The sequence below is a fragment of the Hakea prostrata genome, chromosome 4 (assembly GCF_041222555.1).
Source record: "Hakea prostrata isolate BN-2017 chromosome 4, UWA_Hpros_2, whole genome shotgun sequence".
NCBI lineage: Eukaryota > Viridiplantae > Streptophyta > Magnoliopsida > Proteales > Proteaceae > Hakea > Hakea prostrata.
Window position 1 is genome coordinate 16203666 of NC_142603.1, and position 15346 is coordinate 16219011.

Genomic DNA, 15346 nt, shown 5'->3' on the forward strand with positions numbered 1-15346 from the left:
GATCGGAAAATCTTACGCTCAGCTCGGTTCTTCATCTCTTTTTGTCGTCTGTAATTTGTTGTTCTCCCAATTTTAAATTCTCCCAAAGGTTAGGAAGCATGTTGCATGCATAGAGTAATGTTGAAAATGGATAAATAAAAAAATTAACAATGTTCATAATAAGGAGTAAAACATATAAATTAGATAATTTAGTAGATGGCACTCACAATTTCTCAAGAATTGAAAAAAAAAATCTTTTTGATCTAATAAATTTGAAAAATTATTATTTATTCGGAGGAAACTTCCTCTTTTAATTATATAAAAGTGGTAAGCAACTTGGTCCGCTTCAAGGTTTCGGTGGATGCAAAAAATCCCTGTTAGGAGACTCACCCACCACAGCCAGGTGTGTGATCTGGGTTGAACACCGAATTAGTCAGGGCAAAGCCTTGAAACCGGGATTGGCAACAAAAAAAAAAATTTCCCACGTATTCAAAGTGCCAATGCTTTCAAAATTAAAAAAAAAAAAAAAAAAAAAGGAAATTCCCTGAAAAAAGGGAAAACGTTAAATATCACGTGCAGTCCGGTTTGGACGATACAGATACAATGCAGTCTGTGAATCTCGTGTCGTGGACACGCGACACCCAGTCTTCTTACAAGGGAGATTTTATTTTACAATTTTGCTATTTTTTTCGGTTGAAAACTTTTATCCAATTCGAGAGAGGTGTGGCGGAAGAATTGAAGAAGGCGGGATTCTGGTAGTTTCACCCAAAAGTATTTTTTAAAAAATGATCATTTTATTAATTGGGCACTACAAGAAATGATGTTACATGGATTGAGAAAGCAAATCATGAGATGCCATTTTCTGGTAACAAATTTGATTGCCACCAATAGAGTCTTCTTCTCGCACCCTCTCGTTCCTTCTTCTTCTTCATCTGTATCATCCTTCTCCAGCACTTCTTTTCTTCCCGTGGTAAACCTTACCTACCAATTCTTGTAACTTAACTCACTAACTCCCTTACCAGAATGCTGATTAATTTGATTTTTCGTATTTGATAGGGCTTTTTGGATTGGCGATCAAGTTCTGCAACTCTTGGTGTTGGTTCTTGTCGGAGTTTTGTACAAGTGAGACGAATGGCGGGTAAGGTCGCTTCGCCTCTTGAGACCTTGAATGATCCGGACTCCGTGTCTTATCTGAATCAGAAGGAAGCAGCTGAGGTCGATGAGATCCTTATGGGTCCTCTTGGGTTTAGCGTCGACCAATTAATGGTTGGTTAGGTTTTCCCTGCTGCCTTTTTCAATGGGTTTTAATTTCAGTATTGTGGTTCTTAACTCGTCTCTGCCAATGGCCTTGTGTAGGAATTGGCTGGTTTGAGCGTTGCAACATCCATAGCTGAGGTAATTCTAGACACTAACCTTCTTGTTTCTGTTCTTGCCCTTTTAGCTTGTTTCTGTTTACTTCTTTTAATAGATTTGGATTTCAACTTGAGCTTTATGGATAATTAAATCCCATATAGAACGGCCTCATATCTTTTAAACATACGCAAAAGAAGGCTGTATTTATAGGTGATCTGATAACTGAAATGAGGGAAGTAAAGATGAAATTTATACGTGATCTGTTAGCTTCATGTTTGATGCATGAGTATTTTCTAGGTTGATTTTCACAGGGCTGTATGTCATTCTTTGTTGTTCAGTTATGGATGTCCCTTTTTTCATTTATTTATGGACCTACTAACTTGAGGCCTTGCCATTTCATGCATCCGTGGTCTTAGCAATGCTTTATTGCCTATGATCAAGAACCCTAGGATAATGTTAGGGCCATAGCCTGTTGTAGTTAAAAACATCTGGGCCCCCAGGCACTGTAATTATATTTATTTTAGAAACATAGTTAATTGAGAGTACATTAGCAAAAATTTATAAATTATGGGAGAAACACCTAAATTCACATTATCCATTTCCTATCCCTCACACGTCAAGAAGAGCGAAGGATCAGGAAATCCCAAAAAGTGCTAAGGCAAACTTAATTGTACCACATAAGTTAAGCTGTAATGAGTGACTCCTTCCCCTCTCCAACTTTAGCTAGTGTTTTTGTTGGGTAAATCACACTTTAGGTAGTATACAGTCAAAAGGAAAATGGTGTCTGCTGGAGCCAGATTTACGAAAATGTAAGACCTTTGGCTCCTTGATGATGTGAAGTTCATTCCTATCCATCGGCTCTGCATTGTGAACTAACTATTATGATGACCACTGAATAGCCCTTCAGCACCTCATGGATCACCAAGAAAGGGCTAATCCAATCAAAGCAAATGATCTTGATAGTAGTGGCGTCAGCACCAATTTTCCGATTGAATGCCTGAATCACTCAATTGCAACAATCTTCAAAGAGAATCCAGTATCCATATGCCTGGTTTCTTTGTTACTTTGCAACCACATATATCATAGGTCTTGTTGATTTCTCCAATTGATGTTTTATTGCATTTGAATTCATTGTTTTTGGCAGGTTTACAATCCAAATGAATATAGTCGTGTGCTTGCTATTTGCGGTCCAGGTAATAATGGTGGTGATGGCCTTGTTGCTGCTCGTCATCTGCATCACTTTGGATATAAACCATATGTTTGTTATCCAAAACGTACTCCCAAGGCTCTTTACACTGGCTTGGTTACTCAGGTAATGCGCAAAACTAGGTTTAAACTTGTCTTCACTGAGAAGGTATCAACCATGATTAATAAATGTTTCTTATATGTGTTTTTGTAGCTCGAATCACTATCAATCCCTTTCTTGTCAATGGAAGACCTACCTATGGACTTGTCAGACGACTTCGATATTGTAGTAGATGCAATGTTTGGTTTCTCCTTCCACGGTAATAAATCCTTGCTTTTCTGTCTGAACTCTTACTATGTATAAAACACAATTCAACATGATATCAATGGGAGCATGGAGGTTTGGTCATGAACTGCAGAATAATAGAAAGCTCCAGCATTAATAGTTTTCCATTAGTATAATGCAAGGCTGGGGCTCAATTAGACAAACTTCAGTAAAGGGATAACATTTGACAGTAGCTGAAAAGCCAGATATTTAGCTAGGATAACTGTTGGGAAGATCTAACAGAACTTAGATTCATGATAAACTACTCAATACACAAAAGAAGCAAGAAAAGACATTGTCTGACCCATTGGCTGACAAAAACTAGGACGTCAACTAAGAAAAGTTACAGGTTACAGAATTAGTAACCAAGTTTGTCTGATTGGACAGGTATCCCCATTGTAGGTGGGCCTTCTGGTCCTGATTAACTCTTCAAAATCTGAGTTAAGTCTGATGGTTGGATGCTGGGATATAAGGTCTTCAAAATAAAAAATGTGCATTAGAAGCAGTGACTTACAGAAACTACCAATCCAGCTATTAGATTAATTTTATAATAATGTTGAAGGTGGATTTGAGGTTGGCATTGCAGTGCCAAAATCTGGGCTGAGAGAGTTGATTGGATTTGAAGTTCTGATGCTGTAATTATCAGCTCAATACTGCCACATGAAGTTCAATGTTCAAAGCCTATCTCAGTGAGAACTTGATGGTTCGATCTTCAATGATCCAACCAGTAGCTTCAGCAGTACAGAACAGTGCTTCGATTCTCCTAAGGGTTGAAAAGGAAGGAGACAAATCAGAAGTATGATTATTTTCTTGTTGTTGTTGGTTTGGTGATGCAGCTCCAATTTAATAAGGCCCACTTCTTCCAAGATCTTTTAAGTGAACCAACTCATATGGGATGAACAAAGGGTTTCTTGAAATTTTGGTTATGGGATATGGGGGTTCTTTGTGATATGAGCTCTGATGTGGATGATTTTGCTTAGTGACCTCTGAATCCCTTGGTTGTATTAATTGGAATGAAGTAGTTTCAAGGATGATGGGGTGTTGGTTTTGGAGAGATCTAGAATGGTGGGATAGGGCAGGTTCTTGTGATATGGGATGAAAAGTAATAGGAATGGAGCAAAACTTGGAGGGGATGTAGGTAATTGTATCGGGATATGATCCCTGAAGTTTGGCTGGGTTTCGGTGGTTAAATTAGAAGATAAGGAGGTTCTTGTTTTGGGGGGTTTTAGAAAGTTCAGAATTCAAGAAAACATTTGCATCTTGAATTTGGATGGTCAAAATGGGGTAAAACTAGGATAAAGTAATTAGGGACGAGGGAATATGTGGTTAAAGTGTGGCACAGATCTAATGGTTAGTTTGGCATAGATCTGACATTATCTTTTGTGTGTCTGTGTACTCCAAAAATTCCACACAAAAAGGAAAAAAATAATTAAAAAATTAAAAAAAGAAAAGAAAAAAGTAAAAAGGTGATATGAGAAGGTGAATGCGAATTCTTTTCCTTGGTTAACAATAATTTCCGACATCTGTAGTTGCTTTAACTTTCTTCCTTCCTCTAGAGGAAACAAGGGGAGTGTAGCTTTCAGATATGTAGATGGAGCCTTGAGGATGGAATACTTAATATGGAGAATGAAGGTTGACTCTGGTCTTACAACTAGTCGTAGGTGTCTAGGCTTGATTTCACCTACAACCTTCTTAGGGTTTTGATCTTCAAACTAATTGACAGAACCAGAACTCCCAATGCTTGGATCTTTAAACTAATTGATAGAACCAAAGTAAACACACACAAAGTGCTTGAAGGGAAGTTTATTTTCATTCATTCAAATCTAATCTCTAATCTAATTAATTCTGGGGGATGCCTGGGGGGGGGGGGGGGGGAGCTATTTGTAGCCTTTCATAAGAAGCCCTCCTGGAATTAGGACCTAGAAACTGACTTAAACTAGGAAAATAGAAACTGACTGACTTTTAAAAATGAAAAAGACCATAGAAAGGCTATTCTGCCCTTATAACTTAAGTTAGCAGAAGTGCATACGTAGACCAATTAAACTAGTAAACTAACTTATTCGTACTTGACCTAGGTACAAAACTTTTGGGCCCATAAAATAATGCCCTTGGCCACACCAATGTATGAAATAAAGGCCCATCCCCTACATCTATCAACCCTAGGCTGGAATATGGTCAAGGCCTCTCAACTATCACCTTGGTCAGCCTTTCACTGCCTAGGTCTCTCTCCTCGAGGCCTCTCACCTCACCAAACTGCTTCTTGAAGCGATGGTTGTAAAACCAATTCCTATTTCCTTAATCAATTTGTTGGGGAGGTTTCTACATTCTTAGAAGCAATTACAATCAAGGGAAGGAAATGCATAGTATATGTCTTGTTGCAGATATGCCCTTGGATAGAGGCCACTGAAGGACAAGTATCCACATAGCAGATCCCATGGCTTAGATTCTTCTGACTTGCTGAGTTGTGCCTCCTTGCTCTTACTTTCATCCTTCATCTTTCTTTTTACTTTCTGTCTATCATATGTTGTTTTCCTTTTTCATTTCTCATGCCTCTTTCCCCTCTCTTCACCCTAACCCATTTCCTTATCTTGTTTTGTTTGGATCCATTTAGCCGACTCCATTTAGTTGGGATAAGAGTCATAAGACTGAATGTGATGATAGTCAAAAGACTGAATGTGTTGTTGGAATCTCATGACAAAAAATAAATGGAAACCTAACATGAGCATCTCATCCCATAGGAAGGCTCTGGAACTCCTACTTCCATATCTTCGACCCTCTGATGTGACCGGTCCAGTCTTCAGGATCCTCTCAAGTGAACCTATAGTACAACAATGGTCAAGAACCCTGCTGTTTGAGGTCAAATCTTAGTGGACAGCAGCTAATAATGCTTCAATACACCCTCTGGCTTACAGTTTAGAAATTCTATAGTGGAGTTTCTGGTGTGAACGGCAGTCGTATTTGACCAAGAATAACCTGCCGTTCAAGGGTTTTGACTTCCAAACATTGGGGATATGAATAAGGAAGGGATAAGTAGGGGAGGGTTTTAGGGTTAGGCTGGGGTAGTTTTAGGTCTGAAATTTGAAGAAAATAATTCTGTTTTATTGGAATTGTAGTTGGCTTAGGACTCTTGGTTAGAGTTAGGGCTTGGTCCGATTGGGCTAAATTAGGAGGGATTAGGGAAGGCCACTAGGGTTAGAGGAATGTTCCTAAAGTTTGGGACAGTTCTACTGGTCTCTTAAAAAGTCCAAAAATTTGAGAAAAATAGAAAAGGGTGACAGGGGCATTTGGGTTATGGTTTTAGGGTTTGGGAGGATGGCTAAGGGTAGAGAGGAGGCTCAGGTTGTACATACTTGATGGGGAAGAAGGACATTTGAAGGCTGCTGGAATTTTGAATGTTCTTGGACTACCACAAGCTTGAAGAAGAAGAAGAATTGCAGAAAACACTCTTATCCTTCAATCCCAGTTCATGGGCTAGCTTCCTACAACTCCAAGTCTTTGAAATTTTATTAATGCTTCTACTGAATTGCTTACAATGATGTGGGGGCTTTATATGGCCTTAAACTTGATGGAAACAGACTTGGACTCAATTTAGGAAACTTAATTGGACTCAAACTAGGGAATCCACTTTGGATTGGGATTCCCTTTACAGCTCAAAAACAAAATAGAAAGGAGTCTAATAAAGATCTCCTAATTAAAATAAACTTGCAAAAATAAATAACCAACTTTCAGAAGGAATCCTACTTGAAAATTGGATTCCAACTGGGACTCCTGCTCAGACAAGGACTCTAACCACTAATTCGATTGAAAAACAAAAAGTAGATATAGGATCCTAAAAATATCCTGGAATTTAGTGGACCCTTTTGGTGTTCAAAGGGGTGGGAAAGACCCTAATGCCCTTCTGAGGGTTCGGTTAGCCCCTTGGTGTGCCAATGGGGCCTGGTTTGTGGTCCAAATTTTGATGGGCTTTATGGGCTGGGCCTGGTTACATCACCCTCCCTCTAGGTATGGAGTCCATGTTTTCTACAATTGGTAGATGACATGCTTGCATATCATGTTCCAAGTCCCGTAAGGTGTAGAGCTATATTTTCATTATTGTGTTCCAGTTTCCATCAGACTATCAAGCTGGTCCGTGTCGTAGGATGAAGTTGCAAGAAATATAGACTCGACGTTCCAAAAGATTTGTGGAGATGTGCACATAGACAACTAACAGAAATGCCGAAAGTCAGTTGTGTCAGTTCATAAACTTGATTTTGGTAAGTTGACTGGTCCTGCGTAGCTCCTTACCGAAGCCTCCTACTGCTCTAGTAACTGGGTTTTTGTATCTAATCTCTCCAATTCTAGCAACACGATATTTTTGGTTGACCACCATGATGGTGCTACTAGACTTTTCAGGTTAGGTTACCGATTTAGAAGGATTCTGAATATTCTCTATGGATATATGAAGCATGACTGCATGAATAGGACCACAAAAATGCTAGTGACGGAGGCCTATTCCGGACATTGAGAGCTCCAAGTAAATAATAACAATTTAGCATGCCAGCCTTCTTGAATTGCTTCTTTTGAAGCACTGCAATTATGTGCGAAAATAAATATTGCTTGGAGCTGGGGTGAGATGGCTACTGTCCATCCCTATAGAATTACCACAAGTCACTTGGTCACTTGAATCTATCTACCCATCTAATTTCAGATTCATTTTCAAGCCTAGAAAAACCAGCGATGTGGCCGACACATTGAGCCAAAGGGTGGAGTTAGCACCTCTTAGCCTACCACAAGGTGTGCCCTTTGACTTGCTCAAGGAAAGCCTCCAAATGACCCTATGGCAGATGATTGACTTGGCTCATCAGAGCAAGTTAAAGATTGAGGATTCATCCAGAAAAAAAGAGACTTAAAGATTGAGAAAGAAAATGTGGGTTAGTAGGCCTTATGTATTATGGAGTGATCATAGGGGTCTCTTTGTTTTACTGTTTTATTCTACTTTTCTTTGTGCTGCGTGTAGCTTTTGCCGTGTGCCAGGATGGTAAATTTTTTATTTTCCCTAAGCTTCAGTCACTTGAGACTGGAAATAGAACGTATCACAGCTCACAAATATTCCGCCTGCGAATGGACCTTAGATTCTGATAGAAAGAGTTGGCCCTCCAAATTTTGGTATATCTGATGGTCAGATATGGAACTGGGGGCTGGTTACATAATTAAAAGGTACCCAGTAACAAACTTGGATCTAAATAGAGGTTGGTGTTAGAGAATACTCCAAATTTTAGCTGATTCTACCATGTGGTTGCGGAGATCTAGTTCTCTCTATGTTGTAACAACAGTAGGCATTGAAACAGCAGACCTCCTGGCACAGAGCAGGGGTTTCCAGTAGCTTGATAATCTGAGATCAGATCTGACTCAAATTCATTTTGAATGGAACTCCTTGAGGGCTGATGAGCAACAAACCATTCTCCACAACTTAGTTCAAATCAGCAGAAACCATAGTTGTCAAGGCGACAAAGTGAGGCGAGGCGATAGAGGACAACAAAAACCAAGGTGACACTAGGTTGCCTTGACCCAAAAAAGAGCCAGGGTGCCATGGCATTCCCAAGAGGTGACACCTCCACAACTGTGGCAGAAACAGAATTAAAACTTCTAATACATGGCGAATGCTCTTACAGATCAGCAGCATGATCAGAAGCTTCTAAGGGTACCTTGGATCTCATGTGAGGGTTATGGGAGCCAATTTAGAAGGTAAGACAGAGGAATTTGAGATCGAACAAGAGAAGGCGCAGAGGGAGAAGAAGGTTGGCTCTCGCAGCCTCTCACTGGTTTGCTAACAGAAAAGTTTTCATTTGACTAAAACCATTGTTCTCTCTCTCTCTCTCTCTCTCTCTCTCTCTCTCTCTCTCTCTCTCTCTCTCTCTCTCTCTCTCTTTAAAGAGGGGGGGGGTTGGTGTTCCCTGAGGGCCATTAGATTATATAGTGTCTTGTTACTAAAAATAAAACAAAAGGGATTACTTACTTTCCAAGCAATTGTTACAGCAACTTGGAGGGGAAAAAAGAAAAACAAAACAACTTGAAAGGAAACAAACTTGCAGCCAAGAATATTGCTACCTAAGACAAGACTCAAGATAGAAAGTAAGTCTTCTAGAAGCTTTCCAATTGGCCCTTGCTTGTCTTGTTGTCCAGCGCAAGTTATAAGGTGTTGGATTCCTCACTTGGGCTTTGAGTGAGCCCACAACACCCAGCGGATGATGGGGTCCCATCGTCTTCATGGCGTCTAGGTGAACTGAGGCATTGGAGTGGACCAGAATGCAAGGCAACAACATCATGGTGGCCTAGGCATCCAAGGTGTGTGGATGCCTTGACTACTGTTGGTGGCTGGCTAGCTATTGATGGTTGGACCTATGGCCCTTGAATTTGATCTCATTTTGATGTGAAGATGGGCCAGATCTTGGCTTGTTGCTGCAGCTGTTCTTCAGTCTATAGAATTGGTCTAGTCCATGTTTTCTTTATATCCTCATCATGATGGGGGGAGAGTTACATTTTTAGTTTGCTTAGGATTTGGTTGGAATGCTTGAGATCTGACTACTATTTTAAATTCTGCAGGTGAGCCGAGGCCACCTTTTGATGATCTCATCCGAAGGATTGTTTGTTTGCACAGCAGTGATCAGATTCATCAGAAATCAGCTGTTATTGTGTCTATAGACATCCCTTCTGGTTGGCATGTTGAAGAAGGTGATATAAGTGGTGAAGGCATTAAACCTGACATGCTGGTCAGTGTCTCATGAAACGCTTTTTTATACTCTTTTCACTCAATAATTTTAGTTTTTTGAGAAATTTATTTCCAAAAACCTTTATTGTATCTGCCTTTTTATTTTTATTACATTTTTCATATTATTGCCTTACATGCTTGCTTATAGGTTTCATTAACTGCTCCAAAGCTGTGTGCCAAGAAGTTTTGTGGTCCCCACCATTTCCTTGGTGGTAGATTTGTTCCACCAGCTATTGCAGATAAGTTTAAGCTTCATCTTCCTCCATATCCTGGTACTTCGATGTGTGTAAGGATAGGTAAGCCTCCAGCAGTTGACATATCATCTCTAAGGGAAAACTATATATCACCAGAGTTCCTTGAGGATCAGGTGAAGGCTGACCCAATAGACCAGGTAATGTGGAAATAGCACAAATAATCCCATACCCTGACTTTTAGTGTTGTTTAACTTCTTTGACACTTTATATCCAGAGTGTGGTTCTTTAGGACAACATGGCGCTTGATGAAACAATCATTTACTGGCTTCATAAAAGAATTTGAGTCTTATATTTTTGTCTGTATGACAATATACTATTCAAAGTTTGTTTCATCTGCAAAATTTGAGAATGCAGTTTGCTTGCAGTTCCACCAGTGGTTTGATGATGCGGTGGCAGCTGGTTTGCGGGAACCAAATGCTATGGCTTTATCTACTGCTAACAAAGATGGAAAACCGTATTACCTCTCATCTCTCTGTTTCCCTCGCAAATTCTTCCTTGATGAATCTTATCTAGTCTTCTATTTGTTTAATAAGGAGCACGCTTTTCCTTATAGGCAGGATAATTTTTTTTACTACGGACTTTTTTGCAACTTATACCTTATGGCCTTTTCTCCTCTCCGTGGCAGTTCATCAAGGATGGTCTTGCTTAAAGGAGTTGATAAAGAGGGTTTTGTCTGGTTAGTAATGTTTTATAACTATTTCTGGTATGATTAACAAATTTTTTTATTTGTATGTCTCAAAACAGTTGATTGGTTCTCTCTGTTTTGCCTGTTTTGTAGGTATACTAATTATGAAAGTCAGAAAGCACGTGAAATATCTGAAAATCCTCGTGCAGCGCTTCTTTTCTATTGGGATGGTCTCAATCGCCAGGTGAATTACATTACATTCCTGCATCATATCATGTGACTGACCTGAGCAACACGGTTAAAGGCATCCAGGTGAGCCTAGATGATTTTGCCTTTCAAAAGGCATTCACAAGTAAAAATCAAAACCCTACTACTCCATGCAGTGAGATAACCTTTTCCACGTGTCAATAGGATTTGGATGGAATTCCATTGGTAGATCGGACATGGTGGTTCTCCTGCACTTCAAACTTGAGGGCAGATACAAGTGGGCCAGTTTTCTAATTCTGATGGCACATTCTTCTTGCTACCCTTGTGAATTTCTTAGTTTTCTTTCCCATTAAACAAATAATTGAATATGCTGAAACCTTGACAATTATATCATTACATTTAAAGTTAATTCCTACTGCACGGAAATAAACAGCCCAACTCTTAGAATGCAATCCTAGCAAGGATGATTAACCGATTAAAAAGAACAACATATCTCCAATCTACAAAGACCCAAAAAATGCGTCAAAGCTCAGTTGAATAGATGGATTTACCAATGCATTTACAATTCAAGGTTTAGAATAAATAAATTTGATAAATCAACAGCTGCTTAAAGGGTTCATGATGTAAGCAGGCATCTCCCCCTAGCCAAACCAGCAACTTGGACCCTAGACCCAAGCCAATTGGTGCACTTAGTGGGCTGGTACCAGGGGTATTTTGGTCATTTTCCTGCTCCTTTTAATTACTATCTTTGTCCAAGAATTTTTGTTTTATTTTTGTGATTCCAAATCTAATTATAGAGTCCTATTTAGAGTGGAAGTCCCAATTGGAGTGTGTTTTATGTTAAGATTCCTTTTGGATAACTAGGTTTCATTTTGTATGCTTTTCCTTTTATTTGTGGTGGTTGTTTAATTAGTTTGTAAAGGGATCCTAGTCTCTAAAGGATTTCCTAATTGAGTTAAGCTTAGGTTATCAAGTTTGAGTTGAAGTCTTTTCCCTCCAATTGTAAGCCTATATAGAGCCCACCCTACCTTACTGTAAAGCACGTTGAATTGATGAATTAAATTTTCTATTTGGTGGCAAACAAATCTCAAGGGATTTAGAAGGCTTTATTCATCAGTTTCAGCAAGAGGTCTTGAGAGCCCAGCAAGCATTCATCCATTACAGCAGCACTCTTTCCCTGTCAAGTAAGTACAACCCATCCCCCACCCCTTCCCTCAATTGCGGCCCTATCAAGAACCCTCCCCCACCCTTCTTTCTTCTTGTGCAGACCTCTCAGCACTCTCCCCCACCCTGTGGCAACCTCTCCATCCCCAGTTACACCTTGCAGTAGCTCCCTTCCCCTCCCTTTTCTTTATTTTTCCCTCTTCTTGGATCTGTGGCGGATTCTGAAATTTCTGAACAAGAAAAGAAAGGAAAAAAAGGAAAGAGAGAAACAAGAAAAGAAAGAAAGAAAAGAGGGAAAGAAGGCAGATCAAGAATCAAGATTCTTGAATCAAGATTCTTGAAGATATCCAAGAATCCATTCCCTACGCAACCGCAAGTTTCCCTATTCCCTCATCGCTAATTGTTGCCCTCTTATTCCCCTCCCATGAGTTGAATTTTTTCCATCCAAAGTTTCCACCCATTAGGGATTGCTTATATAAACCTAAATTGTCTCAAACCAGCCCATTTAACATTTGTTAAACCTTAATTTATCTCAAAGCCTTCATGTACCTAACCATATAGCTTTTGTTAACCTTAACCAGACAAAACCCAGCCACAGACTTCCATTTCCATCCTAGAGTTAGTGTGGGCATCCCAAGTTCAACCCATCTTGATCTTTGTTAACCCTTAAAATTTCCCCAAACCTAATTTTCCAAATTTCTCCATCTGATCCATCCCATATAGTTTTGGTGAAATCTCTAATTTCTAATTTGATTCTTTATCTGCTGGTTCACACAAGGAAAGGATTCTGGACCAACCATAATTTTAGGAAGATGCTAATCTCGTAACCCCTAAAATCGAGGTTACATCAGTTCGAGTTTGGAAACAGCCCCTCGATGAAATCAGGCTAAGGCTGTGTATGCTATGACCATCCCCAGGCCTTGCAGTGGCAGGAGCTTTGTGCACTGGGTAGACCTGACAAATTGATGGTTGATGGATTCATTTTGTAGTGTATATATCAAGTATATAACCATATTTCTTCAGTACTGTTTCCCTGGGAAAATACCTTTTGTAGGATTGAAGGCAACCCAAGAGGGATGGGGTTGAATTGGGTTTTCATAAATTTAAGAATGACATAACAGATACCACATCACACAATGGCAAACACATTTAAAGTACAAGAAATAAGCATATTGAGTGCCATGAAAAATCTTACATCGGATGGTTTTTAAGACTAGGAATAGGAAAGAGTGATCGAATCCTTCGCTATCTATGTGGTTGGCGAACACCTTTCCTACCTACTGGCCTCTTAGACCTGCTTCCCTAGCCTTATCCCTAGTTTATTAGCTTCAGCCCTATAGTATCACCATGTTCATCAAGCACAAAGTACTTTTAACCTTTATGTGCTCTAGTTTTCCTGTATCAGCCACCAGACTATTCATGGAATCTAATTCAGTGTGAACAAGATTTTGGCTAAATTTCTATGTGATGCAGTTGTGTGAGAGCATTTTGCCTTGTAGGTAAGAGTGGAAGGAACTGTGCAGAAGGTTCCTGATGAGGAGTCTGATAAGTACTTCCATAGTCGTCCTCGAGGTTCTCAGATTGGAGCAATTGTTAGCAAGCAGGTCTTCTCTGTCTTCCCACTTGCCAGAAAATTTATTCAGTTAATGTCTTCTAAATTTCTTTTGCATGTCCTCTTGGCAATTGGAGTGTCTGGGATACCATGGACACTAAACTTATCACCTCCTTTCAGAGCACAATTGTTCCTGGGAGGCAGGTTCTACATCAAGAATATAAAGAACTAGAAGCAAAATATTCTGATGGGTGAGTTTGACGAATGACTAATTTTCATCCTACTTTTAATACATGTTTTTGCTTTACTCTATGAATTAAATTTAAGTTCATTGTTTTATTGATAATTCCCCTCACCCAATCAGACACCCCCTCCCTGCTCCAAGCCCCCCGCGCCCCCAAAAAAAAAAAAAAAAAATCTCTGCTGTCTGGTGGATTTTATTTTAGCGAAATTTCATTTAGAAGATGAATTGGTAGGAGAAATCTTTTCTGAATCAAACATTTTTTTTATCTTTGGACATCAAAACATTAACCCTTCACATAGAAAAACACTTTTCTCTTGGCTTCTTTATGTTGATGTTGGTGGTGTGAACTCAGCAATATTAATTTTCTTTCAACATGCAGAAGTTTGATTCCAAAACCCAAACACTGGGGCGGATACCGGCTAAAACCAATTGTTATGGAGTTTTGGCAAGGACAACAGTCTCGTTTGCATGACCGGTATGTTGGTGACTTAGTGTCCTACGTTGCAAATCATTTTTTTCTTCTTCTTTCCATTCCCTCCAAATAGAGTTGGATGCCAAAATAACATACATTTATTTTTTCTTTGTGATAGGTTGCAATATTCTCTTCAGCAGCTTGATGGAAAGCCTGTGTGGAAAATTGTTCGGTTGGCCCCATGACTAGTATTTTGGTTCTCATCTTTGTAGTTTTCTCGACAAGGATTCATTTGTACTCCATTAATTGTAGATCTGAATCAGGGAGAAGCATGTGTGATGCATTTCTTATGAATAAGTGATTTGCAGGTTAAGTGACCAATATTACCTGTGGGGGAACTCAGCGCTGTGATTAATAGGGCAATTAGTTTCCAATTTACGGATCTTCCTGTTTGTAGACAAATACTGTAAGCTTCAGTAAGGTGGTAAACTTCTTGATCTGGTTGGCAGAACAGTTTTGCATAAATGTATAAATCCCAAGGTAAGTACCCATCGAAGGAGTATTTACAAATAAGTTTGATGGAAAACCCAACCATTTAACCTAAACTGAATCCCTAGTTAAGTGTGGTTATATGGAAATAATGCTTTTTAGATATTGTTGTTAGCATAATTTAGTATTAGTAGTTTAGTACTGGTTAAAGGGGAAACTATGAACAAACCACAGTTGTAAATAGAAAGTTAGCGAGTTGAAAGTGATTGATACAGAGCTTTTCACGTTTTTATATATAATTTCCTATTTAATATCTGAATTCTGATGGATTAGTAGTATGTAGTGGAATGGATCCTGTTAGATATATTCCTTGGTAAATATACAAGCTCGAAACATAAAAGCAAACAACGATCATTATTGTCTAGGCATGTTCGCCATGGGCACACTTTTTACATGTTTGATTAGCATTTTTCCCTCTAGGAAAATTAATGTTTAATTTAATGGAGTTCTTCTCCTGCCCCTTGGAAATTAAAGCTCATGTTTCATTCTTCTTCATTTTTTTTTTGGGTCTTCTCTCAAAACTCAAGCTTCATTCATACTGTACATTTTTTATTAGTCATGGATGCCTAAGTGATTTATCTTGTATGGGCATGGTAGTCATGACTGGGTATTTGTTTGCTTTTCCTTTTAATGAAAATTTAAGATAAGATAGGGTTGAAATCTGGGTTAGAGGTTGGGCCGGTTTGGTTTTCAATGAACCGAAACCCAGTCCAACCTAAATCAGGGTTAGTATTTATCAACCTAGCCCA

At 39.2% G+C, this 15346-nt stretch overlaps 1 protein-coding gene across 1 annotated transcript; it reads left to right on the forward strand.

The window, feature by feature from the left end:
• The first annotated feature begins 653 nt into the window (after positions 1–653).
• LOC149018177 (pyridoxin (pyrodoxamine) 5'-phosphate oxidase) lies at positions 654–14804 on the forward strand. Its single transcript, XM_089152493.1, has 14 exons — positions 654–949; positions 1036–1245; positions 1336–1374; positions 2477–2644; positions 2732–2837; positions 9425–9591; positions 9739–9981; positions 10210–10298; positions 10470–10520; positions 10623–10713; positions 13340–13444; positions 13573–13643; positions 14016–14111; positions 14227–14804. The coding sequence occupies exons 1-14, from the start codon at positions 797–799 to the stop codon at positions 14291–14293; spliced, it is 1656 nt and encodes a 551-aa protein (XP_089008619.1). The 5' UTR covers positions 654–796; the 3' UTR covers positions 14294–14804.
• Positions 14805–15346: the final 542 nt, after the last annotated feature.